Source organism: Jatropha curcas, chromosome 4 (assembly GCF_041381405.1).
Source record: "Jatropha curcas cultivar XTBG-Jc1 chromosome 4, XTBG_Jcur_1.0, whole genome shotgun sequence".
Lineage (NCBI taxonomy): Eukaryota > Viridiplantae > Streptophyta > Magnoliopsida > Malpighiales > Euphorbiaceae > Jatropha > Jatropha curcas.
In genome coordinates, this window is record NC_143154.1 from 25474 (window position 1) to 38874 (window position 13401).

Here is a 13401-nt window from a genome sequence, read left to right on the forward strand (position 1 = left end):
CTAGAGATATACACATTTAGTCCATGGAATCTTATAATCAGGCTTGCACCATAGTTGATATCTCATGTACTTTTGATGGACAACTCGGATTGGGTTTTCTAGTATAGGATCTTGTGGCTAGTAGGAGATGATTATCTCGCCTAATAAGAGTTTAGAGTTTCGTATTTTGAGTTTCAAATATGAATTCAAGATTTAGGGTTCTGAGTTCAACATTTAAAGTTCAGGTTTGGGGCTTAAGGCTCCGCACTCAGGGTTCAGGACTTAGGGCTTTCGGATATATAGTTTGTAGTTTAGGATTTAGAATTGAATTGGATTGTCAATAATAAGGAACAAAAAAGTAAATACAAATCAAGGCAATATGACATTGGGATAAATAAAAAAAAAGGCCAACAATGAATGATTTAAAAATTAGATTAAATGTCGAATTAACTTGATGAAAGGATGCGATTTGATTGGATCAACTCCATTCAATTGTTTTCTTTGTTATTTTTAAAGACTAATCATAAATAATTTTGCATCAAGTAAAATTATAATTATAAAAGTAGAATCATTTTTCATATCATACATTATCAAATTTCAATAATAATAATAAATATTTTAGGTCAATGCATTATTTTTTATATAACATCATACAATAATTAGGTGAATTTTATATTTTTGGTTGATTATTTTTGTTATATACATTTTTTTATATTTTTACATGAATATGTTATATAGATTAATTAAATATATGTATATTTTGTTTTAGCATTAAAGGATACGTAATCAAACTTAATTGGATATAACAATTTAGTAATGAATTAAATCCTTTTTTTTTTTTTTTTTTGGGTAGAATAATGTTCGTAATTCTTCTAAAATAGCATAAAAATTCCATACAACATAAAATATTATTTTCAAAAATTCAATATTGAAATTCAAACAACTATAATTAATAAAAACCCTTCTTCAAAATTTAAAGTATTGATAACATATATACATAGAAATCAGTAAAAGAACAAAGACGTATAAATATAGGCTGAAAGAAAAATATACAGCATAAACAAATAATACAGAGAGAGAGAGAGAGAGAGAGAGAGAAGGAGAGAGAGGAATTTTAAGCAACACTATAATTCGGATGAGAAGACACATATACACACACAGCAAGGAATTTTGAGCAACAATAACCTCACTATAATTCGCATTAGAAGACAAGCAAACTGAGTAGCTCATGCTCTAAATAGTGACTTGTTTTTATACTTTGTTTTCGAATTCTGGACGAGGTTCATTCCAAAATAGAAGCTCTTATTTCTGCTCATCTTCATCATGAATAAAATTTTTCTGCTTCTATTCAGGAAAAGAAAAGTAGAATATTATTAAATAAAGAATATATAGATTAACAATTCCCTTTTACAATGTCAATTATCAAATTATGAACTTACTTTAGATTTATATATATATATTCAAATTATATATATTTAATTATAAAATTAAACTCCCCCACGATAAAGATTGAGACATTCAATTAAACTCACTCCCGATAAAGATCGAGAAATTCTTATATGGATTTAATCGACTGTGTACTGGCCAACATTGATCTGCCGCCGCATTCTCGCTCTCTAACGTATCTAAGATATCTAAGCCAACACCAGCTCTTAATATTCAAATTTATTTTCTACCAACTTGAACTAACCGAACTTCTATTGTATTCTGATTAAATATATGTTCCATCTTCTGGAAAAGCCTCGCTTCAATTCGCAATCCAAAGTCATGGATTAAAGAGTAAAGATTCTCAGGCAACAAAATTTGCTAGCTGCTTCTGCTCACAAACACTAAACTGTAGAGTTAACCATTACAATGACACGAGCACAAAGCCTATTAAAAAGATTTCATTATACAATACACTTCAAAGCCATGACTTGCAAACAAGTGCAAAGACCGATGTTTGAACCAGGCATATGCTGGTATGCTGTCCCTCAGATTCCAGGAAGGCAACATAATTAACCAATTGAGATGTTCTACTAATCGCAATATATTGGAGTGAGGACAGCCTAAAGACCAACCCAATATGAACGTCCATTGCTATTGTGAATTGCTGATGAGACAGGAGATGTCACACACCACTCGTACCAAACCTGCATTGCAGTCAAATCTCTTAATCTACTACTCTTAAGCATGTATGCACATGAAGGAGAAAGTCTGCAGCCAAGACTGCTATTGCATGTCTTCCCTTCTTTTCTAATTATAAACTTTTAAAGCATTTACCATCTTCTCTGTCCATTACCTTTGAAGGGCCACAACATCGCCAAAAATTTACTTCTAAAGGAGAACCAGGATGTATGCACACCGGTGTCCTTAGTGGAAAAAATATAGCAAACCTAATAGCAGAAAAGGAAATAAACACACATGAAAGTCAAGTTTAGGAAAGAGCCATTGCATACATATTTACAATATTACCATGGACGAATAATTCACTGACAATATTCAATTTCGAAGCCAAGCATAGGGAAAATTAATGAAACAAGAAGGAAATAAACACCAGAAAAGTCAAGTTTAGGAAAGAGCCATTGCATACATATTTACAATATTACTATGGACGAATAATTCACTGACAATATTCAATTTCGAAGCCAAGCATAGGGAAAATTAATGAAACAAGCACATTTTAAAATGATTAAGGGGCTTATTCCAAAATTAAAGATCTAACAAAGTTGAAATACATCATTCAAGTGATCCAGTGTCATACCAGCTGAACATATTTGGGGTTGCCGTTGAAGGCTCAATGCCAAGATGTATGTCTTTGTAGAGCTCAGCATCAAAATACCCAGCAAATCCTACACCAAAAAGGAAAACAGACCGAAACAACCTCCCTTACTGGAAATCAGAACCAGATAATTCAGAGTAAGGACAAACACCGTAAAAAGAAGCATTTTATTATGACAAGGCAATAAAGTAATTCCAATAATTGAAACCAAGGACATCAAAAACAAAAAAGCACTGCAGTCCATAATTTTTCAGGAAAACCAGAGCTTTGTTGAGTGATGAAAGACAAACCAGGAAAAATGAAGGATAGAGATAGAAGAGAGAAATCATTTGAAAATTCCATTTGTTTTGATGGAATTTTGGTTTAATTACATTCCATTCCATAGAACTGAAATCATGGAATTAAAATGAACATCTATTTTCTGAAGATGAAATAACAGAATTTAAAATGAAGAACTTTGGTTTACTTGTGCAATTCATTTGCTCTAGACAAGCTATAACTCCAAGGGCTAGGGAAGGATTTGGGACTTTGGGGTTTATAAGGTGCAAAAATAGATTGTGATTTGGAGTTGAAATTCATTCACAAGAACACTGGAACCTTATTAAGATTAAGAATCCCAAACCTGGAACCTTCTAAACCAACAATATACAAGATAGGAAGAAAACAATTTTATAAATGTTCCAAGTAACAATAAAAATCCCTGAATAGTCCAAAAACCTAAAATCTCCTGAGAAAAACTTGAAATTACATAATTAAAAATTAAATAAGTGTTCCCTAAATATAATTTTCATTTACTGCAACAATTATCTAAAAAGACAAGTTATCTGTAAGATTATCTTATAACATACCATGCACCATGGCTGACCCAGTGTCATTTGTTATATCAAACTGCAGCTTTTTGTACCGCTGATTGCTTTTCTTAGTTGTGTAATTTGGATGAGTAAATGTAAAGACCTATGCAGGAAAAGATTGTATGAGAACGCACGCAAAACCAGAGTTTTTCTAAGCTGAAGAAAGATGCACAGCAGGTACATATATGAGATGGTTGATTGAAAACAATGGTCTATGGATTTGTCAACAACCAACTTGAAAATCAAGCATTGGTTAGATCTAAGGCCTAGCATGCTGTGCACGAGGTTAAAAATGACAAGATCCATCCACCAGGGTTAGCGTACTAGATGACTTACAGGTTGACAAGGGGCAAGCAATGCCACATTATGTAGTTTGACAACATATGCAGTCTCAAAGTGCACAAGATCTTTGTGTGCCTTAACCTGCAGCACAATCAGAAGCCATTGAAGTGCTTGAAGGGGATAACAGAACGCAACAACACGAATACACAGGACAGGGACACACATCATTGTACAACTTTGATGCTGTTACCGGTTGGATAAAACTTGTATACCTGCAAAAGAAATATCGATAAAACAAGCAATATTCTATTTAACCTCAAATTTAAATTTCCAAGAAAGACCCTAGAAGAAAGATCATTCAAGTCTAATAAAAACAAAGAGCTGTACCATTCTCTATCATAGATTTTAAATAGCCAGAAGATGGAAGAAATTCATTTACTTTTGAAGGATAACTTCAAAAAATATTCTACTACAGTCATGCGAGCATCTGGTGATGCATGCAGGTAAACAAATGATATAAAAAAAAAATAAAATAAAATAAAATAAAAAAAAAACCGCGTATCTGCATATGTGGACATATTCTCGAGAAGATTCAACACATATTTTACCATAATTACCCATAACAAGATAGAAGAATGAGATCAAAATTAGTCCCACAATAGAGAAGAATATACATACGACGATGGTATAGAGATACCGTCCTGCTTCAAAATCCTTTGGGCACCATCAAGGCACTCAGGTGACAACTCATTGTCACCAAATGAACCAAGCAATTCACTAACCTAAAGACCAAAATTAAGTGCAAATAAATGAGAATATAGTTGCCAGCATTCAGAAATACATTAACTAATTAAAACATAAAAACATTTAGATACCAAGATATCAGCTTTCTCAGGAGCATCCCAGTGCCGCATGTCACAAGAAATTATAGTGACAATGTCTTCCCACCCTTCCAGCTTAACCAAACTCTGTTGCAACAAAAGATCATTGTACTCAGATCCATGGAAGTTTAACAATGAAAGGAACTTGAAGCAAAAAGTGCAATTAAAATTTACACACCTAATAAGGACTAGACCAATAAGTCAGTTTTATTGTTCATCTCTCACAAGAAAAGTTCATTTGTTGACAAAATTTTAGAACTTTAATCACAGATGCTTAAATGTGTTTCAAATATGATTTTACACCACATTTCTATAGAAAGATTCCTAAAGTCAAAGCAAACATTTTATTCTGTTACGCTCAAATCTAAAATGCAATACTCACATGAAGTGTAACAACAGCATTTGGATTTTTCTCCACTGCATACACTTTTAACTTGCGTCCAGTTTCTTCAGCTGCCTATATACTATAATGAGGAACAAAACATGGAACATAAGAGTCACCAAATTTCAAACTACAGAAGGCATAGGATGAACCTGCAATGATGCCCTAACAAGAGGTCCACGTCCTGCTCCGACAACCATCAGTACCTTGCCACATTTAAGTACAAAATCACCATGAACTTCACATTTTGAGAACATTAGAGTTTATACACCTTAGACAAGGTGCAAGAATAGAAACAGGATATATATATATATATATATATATATATATATACAAGGAGGATGACAACAAAAATCTGAATAAGGAAAGCTGGTAGCTTACAGTGGTCACGGTTGCTTCATCAGGGACCCTGTCCAGCAAAGCTTTACTAATTGCTCTTTGGTACTAGAAAAATACATGCGCATTAATCTTACAGGCCACAAAAAACTGCCATCACTGCCCAAAAAAATATAACGAAAAAAGAAATACATATATATATATATATATATATATATATATATATATATATATATATGTGAGAGAGAGAGAGAGAGAGAACAACAGCAGCAGCAGCAATGAAAGAAAAGAGAGAAACAGGAAAAGAGAAGAAACAGACAGAAAATACAGAATTACAATTATTGATTAATTTTGTGGATCAATATCATGTTAGACATTTTCCTTGGCCAATTATAAACGAGAGTATTTTCCTATAGAGATCACAACCGATGTCATACGCATAATATCATTAGTTCGGAATGGCAGGGATGCACAACCATGCATGACCAAACAATATGAGCATAACGGCTTGAAGTAACCGAACCAAAGAAACTTGAGTTCGTACATTTTCAGGGTCCGTTCAAAACCCAAAAAGATGAGCTTAAACTTCGGTCATCTCAAAGAAACTTCGAAGAGTTCAGTTCCTTTTTTGCTTCACTTGAGCAAAACCTCAATAAGCATATCCATATTCAACAACATAAACTAAATTTGTACACATCACCAAACGACATGAATATTTATGTAAGCCAAAAATCAGGGAAGAGGGACGATTAAATATAAGGCTGAGACTTCCATCTCATCTTTTTTTTCTTATGGAGCCATTAAACTGTTTATTATAGTTTAGTACTTTTATCATATTATTGATAATTAACTTTGATGTACTTCTATTAACAAAAGTGAACAACAAAAAGAAGTAATTGAAATATAAACCATCTAAAAGAAGATGCAAATTGATAAACATAATTGAATCAATCTCACGCGATTTTTGGTCCGGCAAGTAAGAAATTCATCTTTGAACTAGTTCATTTAACTTGACAAATGAAAATAGCTTTTGCCAAGCTCGTCCAGAATTATTTATCGAGCATGCATTTCACTTTATCCACAAATGCATTAATGATAGAAAGGTACAGAGGGAAGGAATTATTAAGCATTCAATATTCTGTTCCAGAATAATTTGATCTAGAGATAGTCACACCTGGATGTATTTGACTGAGTCTTTCTCAAATGTCTCGTATGTTTGTGCCTCTAGATTATCCATGAGGGGCTAAAAGAGAAAATCACAAACTCCCAATGAGTAGTTAATCAATGAAAATGTGAGAGATTATCATAAATTATAAAATATTGAAAAATTCCATTTTCAAAAAGGTCATATGTTGACAGAAAATCTTCGTCAATAAACGAAATTAGACAAGTATGAGCCACAAAAAACTTACTTGCAAGGGCGACTGTAGAAAATCCCTATAACCAAGCTGACATAAGAGACCAAAGGATTCAAAAGGGTTAATATGAAAAAGAATTTTAAACAAAATAAAAATGACATATTTTAGGTGTGCATTTGAGAGGGAAGCACCTCAAAACGTTCTTGCTCAGGGAGCGGATCCATCCTTTGAAAGAGGTAACCAACATAGTCCAAATATGATCTCAGGGGATGCCTCTGCACACCTACAAACAAAAGGATGTACTAACCCATTAATATAAGAAATATAGGTGATTGTGCATGCAGTGCAGAACAGAAAACTCGATCACAATTGAACTGAAGCATACACCTTTGGGAATTGACACAGAACTAAAAGAAACTTACTCTCAACATTACAATCAAGATGATTCGCAGATAAATCTAAGCTTTCCATTGGAACGCTGTGTACAGGTTTTCCAGAGAGAACAATCTGGAAAGATTTTTGGAAGCACCAAGATTAGTCAATGGCATCTCAGCAATTAACAATTAGATCTGAAAGCATTAGTACTGACAAAATGTGATAAGAAATAGAACATAATAATCAAAGTACTGGAAATAATATCTCAGGCTGGAAAATTTGCTCAAGAAGTGTAAGATTCCAATATGTAACAGTACTTTTTTCCTTAGGATAACTATTCTAAGTCAATTGTTAGCATCACCTCAGTAATGCCATTCTTAGACTCAATAAAGAGAAGAGCAATGTCAAAGCGGCAAATCACATGATCCACCTCCAAGACTCACAACTATGCACAAGGAACACCAAAAAGTAATGATTTGCATACCTGTATGGAATGGTTAAAGAACCCAGTAATAAGCTTCTGGTGCCGCTTGGAGAGGCATGGATAACCCCGTGCATTTGTTAGGAAAGACTGGTAAATCAATAATGTTTTCATTGTAAACAAAGTAACCACAGAAGCAAAATGCAACTGATTTATTTCATAAACGAAATACACTGCACTGAAACCCAGTATATACTTACATCAGTATGTATTATGGCTGCTCTAACAGATTCTCCAAACCAACGGCCTAGTGAGTTTGCTGATGGCAGGGAACTCCTAGAGAACAAGCATGTATTATAAGAATTTATGCATAACAGATAAAAGCTAATGAAGGAACAAAACATTAGGGACCAGAGTTTAGCTCACAAAACATCTAGTGCAATCGCTAATTGACTGTGATGTTCACATAGAAGACGAAATGAATTCCATAGTTCCCAAGAATCAATCTGCATTTCAAAAAACTAAAAAAGATGAATTCCATGCTTCTTATCAATAAAACTCCGAACTAACTGTTTAATATTCAGTAAACACTAACTCAACAAAGTCAATTCAGCAGCACTTCAAAGATTATAAGGCCCAAACAGAGTTTTCCACGACAAGATGTTCCGTGCAAAAGGAGATCTTTTATCAGATACAATATATGGCTTATGTCATGTCTATTTCACAAACATAGGAATTGAGAGAATCGAGAAGCCAGTAAGAAACACACTTGTTTCCTACTATTTTGGTTTACAATACATACATATCCACCTATGAACAGATTTGAGAAAAATTGGGGATTCTCACCAAATTAATTGAGTTTATGTCCGTAGAATCCTCTTCAGTCTTCATCAGTGGAATTCTAAGCCACAACTTCAATAAGGAAGTAATTTAGAATAGAGACAATAATGAAACATTTTGATATTCAAAACAAAAATAAAATAAAATAAATGTTGGGATTAAGAAAGGCACCTGCATACTGTTCAAGCCTTGTAAAATCTGATTTACACACCTTGCATAGTTAGCGCAGGATGCACCCTTAGGAGAAGGAAGAAGGCAGGCCTGCAGCAGATAATCATAAGGTTAACACCATAGGCTCTTCAAAGGACTTTCCTGTGAAAACCATCCCTAATATCTATGAACATCAGAAAATATCAAAATATTGCAACCATTAGGAGGGAATTGGGTGAAAAATTAGTGCCACTGGTTTCTAAAAGGTGGGTGCAAGTAAGGGATATTATAGGCTAATGTCTTCGTACGGCACATCCAAGGTCATGGATATTTGTAAAGACATACTTTATAGACCACAAGCACTTTTTTTTTCTTTTTAAAGAATAAAGAAAGGAATTTCCATTCAATATTTTCTACGAAGAAAATCCTGTGTTCATGAACCCAATGACCTTATTAAAACACATTCACTTCACCACTTCTAGAATACTTGCAAAAGCAATCAAAGGGTGTAAAATCATTCCAATGATTAAACCTGTAACGAAAGATGATTAGCCCAGGCTATTTCTTGCTTCAGAGTAATTTCAGAATCCATCCGTAGAGTTTCATCTTCTGAATCCAAGTCAATCCATGAACTAATTTTTCCTGTGAAAAAAGAAAAATCAAAACGCAACAAGAGAGAATTTTACAAGGGAATCCAATGCCCACAAGATTGCCCATAAGTAAGAAATCTAACATAATTAAATAACACAATAATTAAACAACCAACGGAGTCAAAACAGTAAAGCCTCAAGTGTTAAGAATCAATAATTGATAGTTTAATTTATGCAATTTTTCCAACCATTGAACCATACGCGCCATAATTGAATGAAAAAGCAGGAAATTTCAATAAAGAGTTTCAAAGACCGGTATTAAAGTGATAATGATATCCTACAGCAATTGACATACAATTTACATGACTAGTGCTTGCAATCCATCAGCTCCACTTAGGCATCTCATTTCAAGGGGGAAAAAAAAACAACCAAGCTGAACGGTTAAATTGCTTAAAGATCTAGGTTACAATTGATTTTCAGGCCAACGAACTAAACCTTGAAGTAACTTTTCTTCCGTTGCAGCAATAGCTGACAGACAAAACTTTGCCTTGTCAAAAAACGTTGAAACCCAAAATATATTACACTTTCCTATGACTAAATTCTGAGAATATTGTTCTGCAGTCAAAACTGCAGAGAGGCCTTTTTTTCTTTCTTTTTCTTTTTCTTTTTTTATTTTTGTCCGGGGGGGGTGGGGAGGGTGTGAGGATTTGATCTAGTTTTTTTTTTTTTTTTGAATTTAGGATTTGATCTAGTTGAAAATTCAGCAAAGTGACAAATACTTCCAATAAGAAGAACTTATTTTTTCGATATATATATATATATATATATATATGATGAATTTCAAGAAAATAAAGATCAGCAGCAAGAAAACAATATCATAACATGTTGCCTGCTTTAATAAAGCATCAGAACTGATGCAATTAAATATATCCTAGAATTAAACTCAGCAATTTTCTGCAACCACTCAAAAATCATTATAGAAAAGGAAAAAAGATATATGAAACTCAAAAGTCATAGTATGGATAAACCTAAAACATAAAATTAAACAGAACAGTACATCAAGCAATGTGTCTAGCAATTAGGAACCTAGAACTGTCAGAGCATTTAATTTCCTCAATTGATTCAAATAAAAAGTAGAAAGTTATGCACTGATTCTAACCACTAGTGCAAAACGAACAAATTTGTCAAATTAACACTCAATGGAAGAATAGCTCAAACTATAATCAAGACAGATAGATTAAAAAAGAAAAAGAACAAAGAAGTCTATTTGCATGCTTTAAGTTACAGATGTGAACTCAAAGATTTCATACCCACAACATGACTACTCCACTGTGATGGGCTCAAAACTAAATCTGACCCCGCGACAGGCAGAACACACGATCCACCACAAGTTTTTCCTTTTTCCATCAAGCTCGGCCTATAGGTGGGATTCATCTGTGTCATAAAGTTATACATTTTTCAGAAGCAGAATCTTATGCTCTTTACTAATGAAGCCTCACTGGAAGTTATAGGAAACAATAGAGTTTGATAATATCGCAGAAAACTATATAAAGGATGTGAGGCTGAAAAAAAAAAAAAGATAGCATATTGTCACCTAGAAACCAGGAAATAGGGATGTTATGACGCGGGGAAATTCATAAACAATAGGCATAATTATAGTATACAAAAAATGTTGCTGGAAGCCTATCAGCAAAGACATAGAAGCCCACCATAACATTGATGTAGGTTAGCATACTACCATTCACACAAAAGTAGCAATAAGCTAATATGTGACTGGCTAACTAGTCACCATGTTTGAAACATAACAAACAAGGTCATTGAGAATTCTATAACCAACAAGTAGAGAATGGCAAAAACTACCAATGACTAGGTCTTCCATAGAGTGTTCAAAAAAGAAAAAAAAGATGAGAGACTAAAAAGAAAATATTGAAAAATAAACAAACAAAAGCAGCTGATACCCTAAATGGCTAATGGGCCTCTATTAGCCATAGTACCACAGAGAGAAAAATAGTTAAAATAATTAAGATACGCAGACCAACTAAATAAATAACTCCAATAGAAACAAACCAGAGGAGCAAGGACGAAATCGAAACCGCCAGAGGAGAGATTGAAAGAGAGAAGCTGAGGCATGTCATTGTCGAACTCTGTTTCCACTCCGCAGTATCGAGATTCGCTCTTTTCCCATCCTGCCTTATCTCCTAGAGGCATTTTCCTGCACTGCTCTATTGCTTCTTTTACTTCTTCTCCTTACTCTTCTTATTTATTCTAGCAGTGCTCGAATGGGCTCTGCAACAACTTATTGCCTTAAATATAATTATTATTGCTAGCATTAAGACTAATAGTAGTGTAATGGAGGAAAGAGAAGTGAGATAGGCATAACTATTTGCTAAAATATCATCAATTAAATAACTATTAATAACAATATCAGAATTGCATCCAACAATGTAAAAAAAAGTTGACAATTCCATAGACAGAAGCAAAAAACACAAAATGATAAATTAAAAAAGGTGAGGCATGAAAACCTTGCATGGACGCAAGTAAATACCATGCACTGAAAAAAGTCACTGCAACTTCATAGTCACAATAGTATGCTAATTAACATCTAAACAGAAAAATAGCAAAACCCTAAGTCATTCCCCAAATTCCCTACCACCACTTCACTTACTCTATCATATCAACAAATATTTACACGTACAAAATCAAACCACATACTCATTTGCAGTGAAAATAATAAACAAATTACCTTGCGACTGCGAATGCGACTTGTGAAAGATGGTCGCTCGTCGAGTCGCTGTAAGAGTCAGCTTGGATGAGAGGCAAGAGGAAAAGCGACGATGAGCGATGGAGGCAAGCAGAAGAAAATGAGATGTGGAAAAGGCAACAGCTTCGTGCCAAAAGGCTACGTCGTTTTGATGTAGGGTTTTTGATATAGGGTTTTTGATAAGGTTAACCTACATCAAAACGATGTTGTTTATTCGGTATATTAACTACAGATGGCAAATAACCCGATGTTTACTCAAAAATATTTGTCGCTGAAAACAGTATAAAATTTGCCAAAAAAATCAACTTTTTGTATATATTACTTCCTGAATTTCCTGAATTTACATCAGAAGAAAAAATAAATCTATTTTTTAAAGAAAAATAATTTCTAATATTTTTAATTAATAAAATATCTAAAAAGTTTAAACTTAGAAAAGAAGAAAATACAATAACTATACAAAATTACAATGTAATTAAATAAAATATTTCATTTAAAAAATTATAAAATTTAAAAAATATATGATTATACTGAATATTTTGTTGAAAAATATTTATTTGTTTTTATATTATTTTAATTATATTTGATTCAACTCAAATATTTTTTAAATTATTTGATTTAAATTAAAATTTTTATTTTGGTAAAAAGTAAGCGCTTTTTTTTTTTGAAAAATGGAATTTTTATTGTGTAAGTTCATGGCGTAAATTGTACAAAAGTATATTTTCGAGCAAATTGTACATTACTTTTAAATTCAAAGAGCAAATTGAATCTTATTTCTTAATCTTTTTTATTAAGATGAATCTTCTCAATTCATTAAGTACGAGACTAGTCTTATTTTACAGTTGTAGCTAATCCTTTCCATGAGTAATTTTTATTCGAATCAAACCTTTGATTTTACACGAATCATCCACTGAATTAAAGCATGCCTTATCACTTAAACAATTCAGCTGTGAGTTTAAAAGGTATTAATAATGTTTTTTGAATCATACCGGTAATTTTTTATTGAATTCAACTGGATTTTTATATAAATAATTTTAAATATATTTTTGAAACACAATTGGAAACATATGATTATAAATAATTCCCTTGATTCATTTAAATGGACACAGCTGAATTCGCACGTGATTAAGAAACGGAAGTTTTCTTTGTGGAACTGAAATTTTTCCATTTTTCCTTTATTTGCCCAACATTGCATTAGCTACATTATTCTTTAAAATCAAACAATGCTCTCTTCATCTAATAAAGTCATTTACATCCAAAATTAAATGCAGAAAAATGACCACATCAACAATGATTTAAATTCCCCTCTTATTTTTTACTTTTGGTGGGAAATTTAAATTGAAAGGGCAAAGCATTAAAAAAAAAAAAAAAACTCAAAGTTTGCGAATATTTTTTATTGTATCTAAAATCCAACTTTATTTTTCTAGTATCCTGAAT

General features: G+C 32.7%; 1 protein-coding gene across 6 annotated transcripts; it reads right to left on the reverse strand.

Annotated features, from left to right (window-relative positions):
• Positions 1-1725: 1725 nt before the first annotated feature.
• Positions 1726-12143, reverse strand: SKB1 (SHK1 binding protein 1). 6 transcript variants are annotated; one of them, XM_089720089.1, is made up of 24 exons: positions 11950-12143; positions 11274-11492; positions 10517-10640; positions 9149-9258; positions 8638-8727; positions 8473-8538; positions 8053-8132; positions 7887-7962; positions 7690-7776; positions 7253-7337; positions 7022-7113; positions 6885-6920; positions 6647-6715; positions 5518-5580; positions 5289-5342; positions 5137-5211; positions 4749-4841; positions 4552-4655; positions 4097-4145; positions 3928-4014; positions 3589-3694; positions 2723-2810; positions 2261-2354; positions 1726-2111 (listed from the first exon to the last, which is right to left on the reverse strand). In XM_089720089.1, exons 2-24 carry the CDS (start codon positions 11412-11414, stop codon positions 2028-2030), a joined length of 1953 nt encoding a protein of 650 aa, XP_089576215.1. In that variant the 5' UTR covers positions 11415-11492; positions 11950-12143; the 3' UTR covers positions 1726-2027. The 6 variants fall into 6 exon arrangements, 5 of the variants coding, with proteins under 5 accessions (XP_089576215.1, XP_089576212.1, XP_089576214.1 ...); XM_089720086.1 differs by having other exon boundaries at positions 2723-2846; XM_089720088.1 differs by having other exon boundaries at positions 2723-2846; positions 11274-11501; positions 11950-12115.
• Positions 12144-13401: the final 1258 nt, after the last annotated feature.